We start from the raw sequence: 9450 nt of genomic DNA, 5'->3' as shown, positions 1-9450 counted from the left end.
CGCCCAACTCTAGACCGAGCCTCGCACACTCGCCCAACTCTAGACCGAGCCTCGCACACTCGCCCAACTCTAGACCGAGCCTCGCACACTCGCCCAACTCTAGACCGAGCCTCGCACACTCGCCCAACTCTAGACCGAGCCTCGCACACTCGCCCAACTCTAGACCGAGCCTCGCACACTCGCCCAACTCTAGACCGAGCCTCGCACACTCGCCCAACTCTAGACCGAGCCTCGCACACTCGCCCAACTCTAGACCGAGCCTCGCACACTCGCCCAACTCTAGACCGAGCCTCGCACACTCGCCCAACTCTAGACCGAGCCTCGCACACTCGCCCAACTCTAGACCGAGCCTCGCACACTCGCCCAACTCTAGACCGAGCCTCGCACACTCGCCCAACTCTAGACCGAGCCTCGCACACTCGCCCAACTCTAGACCGAGCCTCGCACACTCTAGACCGAGCCTCACACACTCGCCCAACTCTAGACCGAGCCTCACACACTCGCCCAACTCTAGACCGAGCCTCACACACTCGCCCAACTCTAGACCGAGCCTCACACACTCGCCCAACTCTAGACCGAGCCTCACACACTCGCCCAACTCTAGACCGAGCCTCACACACTCGCCCAACTCTAGACCGAGCCTCACACACTCGCCCAACTCTAGACCGAGCCTCACACACTCGCCCAACTCTAGACCGAGCCTCACACACTCGCCCAACTCTAGACCGAGCCTCACACACTCGCCCAACTCTAGACCGAGCCTCACACACTCGCCCAACTCTAGACCGAGCCTCACACACTCGCCCAACTCTAGACCGAGCCTCACACACTCGCCCAACTCTAGACCGAGCCTCACACACTCGCCCAACTCTAGACCGAGCCTCACACACACGCCCAACTCTAGACCGAGCCTCACACACACGCCCAACTCTAGACCGAGCCTCACACACACGCCCAACTCTAGACCGAGCCTCACACACTCGCCCAACTCTAGACCGAGCCTCACACACTCGCCCAACTCTAGACCGAGCCTCACACACTCGCCCAACTCTAGACCGAGCCTCACACACTCGCCCAACTCTAGACCGAGCCTCACACACTCGCCCAACTCTAGACCGAGCCTCACACACTCGCCCAACTCTAGACCGAGCCTCACACACTCGCCCAACTCTAGACCGAGCCTCACACACTCGCCCAACTCTAGACCGAGCCTCACACACTCGCCCAACTCTAGACCGAGCCTCACACACTCGCCCAACTCTAGACCGAGCCTCACACACTCGCCCAACTCTAGACCGAGCCTCACACACTCGCCCAACTCTAGACCGAGCCTCACACACTCGCCCAACTCTAGACCGAGCCTCACACACTCGCCCAACTCTAGACCGAGCCTCACACACTCGCCCAACTCTAGACCGAGCCTCACACACTCGCCCAACTCTAGACCGAGCCTCACACACTCACCCAACTCTAGACCGAGCCTCACACACTCACCCAACTCTAGACCGAGCCTCACACACTCACCCAACTCTAGACCGAGCCTCACACACTCACCCAACTCTAGACCGAGCCTCACACACTCACCCAACTCTAGACCGAGCCTCACGCACTCACCCAACTCTAGACCGAGCCTCACGCACTCACCCAACTCTAGACCGAGCCTCACGCACTCACCCAACTCTAGACCGAGCCTCACGCACTCACCCAACTCTAGACCGAGCCTCACGCACTCACCCAACTCTAGACCGAGCCTCACGCACTCACCCAACTCTAGACCGAGCCTCACGCACTCACCCAACTCTAGACCGAGCCTCACGCACTCACCCAACTCTAGACCGAGCCTCACGCACTCACCCAACTCTAGACCGAGCCTCACGCACTCACCCAACTCTAGACCGAGCCTCACGCACTCACCCAACTCTAGACCGAGCCTCACGCACTCACCCAACTCTAGACCGAGCCTCACGCACTCACCCAACTCTAGACCGAGCCTCACGCACTCACCCAACTCTAGACCGAGCCTCACGCACTCACCCAACTCTAGACCGAGCCTCACGCACTCACCCAACTCTAGACCGAGCCTCACGCACTCACCCAACTCTAGACCGAGCCTCACGCACTCACCCAACTCTAGACCGAGCCTCACGCACTCACCCAACTCTAGACCGAGCCTCACGCACTCACCCAACTCTAGACCGAGCCTCACGCACTCACCCAACTCTAGACCGAGCCTCACGCACTCACCCAACTCTAGACCGAGCCTCACGCACTCACCCAACTCTAGACCGAGCCTCACGCACTCACCCAACTCTAGACCGAGCCTCACGCACTCACCCAACTCTAGATCGAGCTTCACGCACTCACCCAACTCTAGACTGAGCCTCACGCACTCACCCAACTCTAGACTGAGCTTCACGCACTCACCCAACTCTAGACTGAGACTCACGCACTCACCCAACTCTAGACTGAGACTCACGCACTCACCCAACTCTAGACTGAGCCTCACACACTCACCCAACTCTAGACTGAGCCTCACACACTCACCCACCTCTAGACTGAGCCTCACACACTCACCCAACTCTAGACTGAGCCTCACACACTCACCCAACTCTAGACTGAACCTCACACACTCACCCAACTCTAGACTGAGCCTCACACACTCACCCAACTCTAGACTGAGCCTCACACACTCACCCAACTCTAGACTGAGCCTCACACACTCACCCAACTCTAGACTGAGCCTCACACACTCACCCAACTCTAGACTGTGCCTCACACACTCACCCAACTCTAGACTGTGCCTCACACACTCACCCAACTCTAGACTGTGCCTCACACACTCACCCAACTCTAGACTGAGCCTCACACACTCACCCAACTCTAGACTGAGCCTCACACACTCACCCAACTCTAGACTGAGCCTCACACACTCACCCAACTCTAGACTGAGCCTCACACATTTACCCAACTCTAGACTGAGCCTCACACACTCACCCAACTCTAGACTGAGCCTCACACACTCACCCAACTCTAGACTGAGCCTCACACACTCACCCAACTCTAGACTGAGCCTCACACACTCACCCAACTCTAGACTGAGCCTCACACACTCACCCAACTCTAGACTGAGCCTCACACACTCACCCAACTCTAGACTGAGCCTCACACACTCACCCAACTCTAGACTGAGCCTCACACACCCAACTCTAGACTGAGCCTCACACACTCACCCAACTCTAGACTGAGCCTCACACACTCACCCAACTCTAGACTGAGCCTCACACACTCACCCAACTCTAGATTGAGCCTCACACACTCACCCAACTCTAGACTGAGCCTCACACACTCACCCAACTCTAGACTGAGCCTCACACACTCACCCAACTCTAGACTGAGCCTCACACACTCACCCAACTCTAGACTGAGCCTCACACACTCGCCCAACTCTAGACTGAGCCTCACACACTCGCCCAACTCTAGACTGAGCCTCACACACTCACCCAACTCTAGACTGAGCCTCACACACTCACCCAACTCTAGACTGAGCCTCACACACTCACCCAACTCTAGACTGAGCCTCACACACTCACCCAACTCTAGACTGAGCCTCACACACTCACCCAACTCTAGACTGAGCCTCACACACTCACCCAACTCTAGACTGAGCCTCACACACTCACCCAACTCTAGACTGAGCCTCACACACTCACCCAACTCTAGACTGAGCCTCACACACTCACCCAACTCTAGACTGAGCCTCACACACTCACCCAACTCTAGACTGAGCCTCACACACTCACCCAACTCTAGACTGAGCCTCACACACTCACCCAACTCTAGACTGAGCCTCACACACTCACCCAACTCTAGACCGAGCCTCACACACTCACCCAACTCTAGACCGAGCCTCACACACTCACCCAACTCTAGACTGAGCCTCACACACTCACCCAACTCTAGACTGAGCCTCACACACTCACCCAACTCTAGACCGAGCCTCACACACTCACCCAACTCTAGACTGAGCCTCACACACTCACCCAACTCTAGACCGAGCCTCACACACTCACCCAACTCTAGACCGAGCCTCACACACTCACCCAACTACCATCCAAATTATACTTCACCTGAGTATACATGACTGTCGCATGACAATTATGGGCTTATCGCAACACTTCTCTTCTCAGTATATTCAGTCCCATTTTAAATTACTTATGGTTTTATAATATTGGATATAATATCCGAAAGGTAATTAATTCATATCTGCATTCATAAATCTGCTGTTATATAGATGTATACACAGAAAATACCGGCAATTAATTTGGTCAAGCAATGAGAATTATCGTTACAATCTACTGTAATTAATTAAAATAGTCTTTGATCGTTTGTTTACTGTGTCTGGGTTGCCAATAATAATAATAATAATAATAATAATAATAATAATAATATTATTATTATTATTTCTACAAGTACAAGGTATACAGACCGTAGCTGACATCAATGACATACTACTACGTAGAAAGCCGCATTTCAGGCAAATTAGGTCAGTTTTGTCCCAGGATGCGACCCACACCAGTCGACTAACACCCAGGTACCCATTTTACTGATGTGTGAACACAGAAAACCGGTGTAAAGAAACACGCCCAATGTTTTCGCCCTCGCTGGGAATCGAACCCAGACTTCGTCGTGTGAAGCGAGAGCTTTAGCCACCAGAACATGACTAAAACAGAACATGACTACATGTACACGCCCACATGTACAATTCCGGAAAATAGTTCCTCGACACTCTCCCCTGGACGTAAATAATTCTAAATGAATAGTTACGATTGGAAACAGGTCTGTAATCGTCTTCATCAGTCATATCTAATTACGTGAAACAATTTTGATGTTGATGGCTTCTTGCCGAATAAGGCAAGCGAAAATTTGTGTATGCAATAATTTTGCAAAAGTCATTCTGAACCTAACGAAAAAAAATATATTTCATTGTGTTTGTTTGTTATTAAATTATTGTCAACTTATTCAAAATATATTTAGTTGGATTAGGCTAAATTTAATTGCGCTTGTTATAATAAGGTTAAGTAAATTTTCTAAGGTTCCTTTGGTACAAAACTGTTAATTTTTACATTAACTTCAATGAAAAAAATATATTTTTTAACGTATAAGAGAAAATTTTAGAAATGACATAATTTTAAATGAGTACTTGCTAATTGACCAGTTTTATGTATTCGGCACGACATATATAAATTATATGCATGTGTATATGTAGGTATATATACATTTACATGTAAATACACATGTATATACATGTATATTTGTACGTGTATATGCATACATGTATGTATAAATGCAGACAGATCGCCATAAATTTGGGGTTAACAAAGTCAACTGTTGGTCAGAATCTGAAGAGAACTGACGTCATTCTTGACTGTGGAGCAGCGTGTCGAGGAAAATGTGGAAGAAAACACAAGACAACACCTCACAATGACAAGATTATCATAAGAAATAGTGTGAAAGATCCCAAGAAAACCAGCAAAAATCTGCAAAGAGATTTGGTTTCAGCTGGCATAAACATTGTTTTTTTTAAAACTGTTCGAGGAAGGCTCCTTGAATATGGCAAAACTGCCAGAAAGTCGATAGCGAAACAATTATTGACTGCTGTTATTTAGATAAAACGGTTGCAGTGGGCGTTCGATCATAAGGGATGGATAGAGAAAAAGTTATATTTTTAGACGAGGTGCATTTTGGAGTACATATTTACAGATTAATGGTAGTGAGATAGATCAAGGACGGACCTCTTGGGAATGGACACCTTCAATAAGATCTTCCCAAGAGGTTCGTCCTTGATCCATCTCACTACTCCAAAATGCACCTCGACTTAAAATTTAACTTTTCTCTGTCCATCCCTTATGATAGAACGCCCACTGCAACCGTTTTTCTTCATAACAGCAGTCAATATTTACAGATTAATGATAGTGAGGTGGATCATGGACGAACCTCTTGAGAATGGACACATTCAACAAGATCCAAAACACTCACATAAGATAATGTTTTGGGATAGTTTTACTGGTAAAGGCCCTTGACTGCTTGTTATCGTTGAGGGAACGATGAGCATCGACAAATACAACGGAATCCTGGAAACTCATTTACTTACATTCTTAATAGAGACTTTCCAGATGGAGAAGGAAATTTCCAGCAGGATCTTGGTCATTGCCTCATACAGAAATGCTGATATTTTTCAAAGAGTGGGCTGAGCGTTCTAAATTGGCCTAGAAACTCTCCTGACCTCAACCCAGTTGAGAATGTGGACAATAAGCAAACGCAGGACGGAGAAACAGGACTGGAAACTCTGGGGAAGCTAATTACAATTATTAGGAACAGGTACCAAGACGAAGAACTTGCCAAACTGTGTTCAGCATTGGTCTGTTATGCCAAAGCGTGTAGCACTGCTACTCGCTTTGACCTGGAAACGTTAGTCATATTTCTAACTCATTTACCTGTCATATCATTGCTGTGCATTTTACAAACAGATTTTCTCTTACAGATTTAGAGACTTTTTTCAATTATGGTAATGTAAAAATTAATAACTTTGTACCAAGGAAACTTAGAAAACTTATCTGACCTTATTATAACAAGCGCAATTTAGACTAACCCAACTAAATATGTTTTAGATAAGTTTACAATAATTTAATAATAAACAAACACAATGAAACATATATTTTAGTTTGGTTCAGAATGATTTTTGTGAAATTATTGCATACACAAATTTTCGCTTGCCTTATTCAGTAAGAAGAGCGTTGCTGTGTAAGACAAAATCGCAAGTTTTGCCTATTCGGCACGAGAAACAGAGACAGAGACAGACAGAGACAGACAGAGACAGACAGAGACAGAGACAGACAGAGACAGAGACAGACAGACAGACAGACAGAGACAGACAGACAGAGACAGACAGAGACAGAGACAGAGACAGAGACAGACAGACAGACAGAGACAGACAGACAGACAGACAGACAGACAGACAGACAGACAGACAGAGACAGACAGACAGAGACAGAGATGGACAGAGACAGAGATGGACAGACACAGACAGAGATGGACAGACACAGACAGACACAGACAGACACAGACAGACACAGACAGACACAGAGACACAGACAGACACAGACAGACACAGACAGACACAGACAGACACAGACAGACACAGACAGACACAGACAGACACAGACAGACACAGACAATATACATGTACACTATAAACACTATATCCTTACATTTCAAAATCATCTTTCTCGACGCAAGAAAAATAATTAATATTAACACATGAAAAGAAATCGAACGGAAACCCGCAAGGAGACGGCAGAAATATATCCCAGTACAGCCCACCTCAGTCAATGTTTACTAACTTACTGTTCTTGAATTCTTCATTAGGATCCGCTTCCTCGTTATCTTCACCATCGTCGTAGATGTCGTGAGATAACGAGAGACGTGGCAAGGACAAAATAATTACGATGATCGTGGTCACTGCGGCGAGGCTAACGCAGTGTATGTACGTTACAGGTCGTACCATCTTCTGCGACAACACTAGACTCGTAACAAATCGTAAATCACTGTCCAGATGCTCCAGTTGACTGGAGTATTTTTCTTTAAGTAAACAATATATAATCTTAATTGATAATTAAGAGGACACTAGCTTAAATTAATACTTCTATTTCGATGACACATACTGAGTAACTTGTCGGTAAATGTTTGTTAAACACTGCTTCCTAAAATGTTTGTTAAACACTGCTTCCTAAAATGTTTGTTAAACACTGCTTCCTAAAATGTTTGTTAAACACTGCTTCCTAAAATGTTTGTTAAACACTGCTTCCTAAAATGTTTGTTAAACACTGCTTCCTAAAATGTTTGTTAAACACTGCTTCCTAAAATGTTTGTTAAACACTGCTTCCTAAAATGTTTGTTAAACACTGCTTTCGTAAAGTATCACTGAAACTAAAACTGCAAAAATGCTAAAAAAAAAAAGGTAATCCCGTAAATCAAGGCTGTTTTTATAAATAAATAAGAAAATATAAATATAACTTCCACTTTAAGGGTATTGTTGTGTATAGCGATATACTGTTGGTAGCAGTGAGAGCCGAGGCAGCAGCGCGGACACACCAGCTGGAGTGGTGACACACACCCTACCAGACCACAGTGAAAACTGAGAGTATTAACAATTGTTGGCCTCTTGCACCGCACACTCAACCTACATCATACGCATGCGTATTCTTCCTCCTTATTTGTCGTGATGTCAGACGACTTCATTTGTTGCTCAGATGGTGAGAAATACACACTTCTTTTAACACTATTGAGCTGTGATGGATATTCTAGACACTAACTGTAAGACACTGCCTTGTCTAGAGTGTATTACCACTCCAATATCCCCCACGATAACACCTACCTGGAGTTAACTAGGAGGTCGGTCAGAGGGTTAACTATCCTATTGCCCAGTCCTCGACCAGGTTTCCCGCTGGATCAGGGCCTGATCAACCAGGCCGTTGCTACTGGCCACACGCAATCCAACATACGAACCACAGCTCGGCAGACTGGACACTGATTATTAGCTTTAAAGTAACTAGCATAAAATACTTGACTGGTAATCGAACGTAATTCCTTCCATATGGGATCTCATTATTTTAGGAAAGTTCGATATTTTCAAAGAAACAACAGTCGTTATAGTACAAGCTAGATCCTCGTCATTCACTGAAAGGTGAACAGGAAAACTTTCCTACAGTGAGACTCAAGAGCATTTTTAGGCCTTTCCGATAGCAGACAAGGTTGGAAAAATAACTTTTCATGTTGTGATGGAAGTTATTACCTGCCTTAGCATCCACCAGTCGGGCTCCAGGTCGATAGTGTTGGGTGTACAACCTATATTTCACCTAACTTACAATACTCTGCAGTTGTTTAATTGATTTTCTTATTAATCTCTCTCCCCACCTCTCTCTCTCACACACACGGTGAAGAGGTGGGGCCAGGAGCTGTGACTTGACCTTTACAACCACAACTAAATGAATCTTGTCCTATAATTTTAATGTTCTGTGTATTTGGTCCCGCCCTTTTGGTCCATTCTCTCTTCTGCAGTCCGTATTTTTCTTGCCATACCACGGGGGGATAGAACCCGCGGTCAGAGAGTCTCAAAACTCCAGACCTTCGCGTTAGCCACTGGACCAGCTAGCCACAATAAGATTCGTCCAACTAGGTATATTTCTACACCATAGGAAGGTTAGCATAGGCACCACTGTGACCACAAATGCAAGTTTTTACAGACGTGGTATGGTTCGTTTGCAATCGTGTCATTACGATTTCGTGAGTCGTATTTTTCTTGTTTATGCTCTTGATCGTAGACTACCTCCACTACTGTTACTACTACTACTACTACTATTGCCTCGCTACACTCCAATCTCTAACTCCTGT

At 46.7% G+C, this 9450-nt stretch overlaps 1 protein-coding gene across 1 annotated transcript in view; it reads right to left on the bottom strand.

Moving 5' to 3' along the window:
• LOC128698845 (cell surface glycoprotein MUC18-like) overlaps positions 1–8181 on the bottom strand; it is a 220364-nt gene extending 212183 nt beyond the window's left edge. The window contains exons 1-2 of the mRNA XM_070097825.1: positions 8111–8181; positions 7405–8003 (exon numbers count right to left, since the gene is read on the bottom strand). Of these exons, the coding sequence (XP_069953926.1) occupies positions 7405–7564 (160 nt within the window). The 5' untranslated portion in view covers positions 7565–8003; positions 8111–8181. The remainder of the gene's footprint in view (positions 1–7404; positions 8004–8110) is intronic.
• Between the last annotated feature and the right edge of the window lie 1269 nt (positions 8182–9450).

The sequence above is a fragment of the Cherax quadricarinatus genome, chromosome 59 (genome assembly GCF_038502225.1).
Source record: "Cherax quadricarinatus isolate ZL_2023a chromosome 59, ASM3850222v1, whole genome shotgun sequence".
Classification (NCBI taxonomy): Eukaryota; Metazoa; Arthropoda; class Malacostraca; order Decapoda; family Parastacidae; genus Cherax; species Cherax quadricarinatus.
The sequence above is the reverse complement of the archived record's forward strand: the minus strand, read 5'-3'. Positions and strand labels throughout refer to the sequence as shown.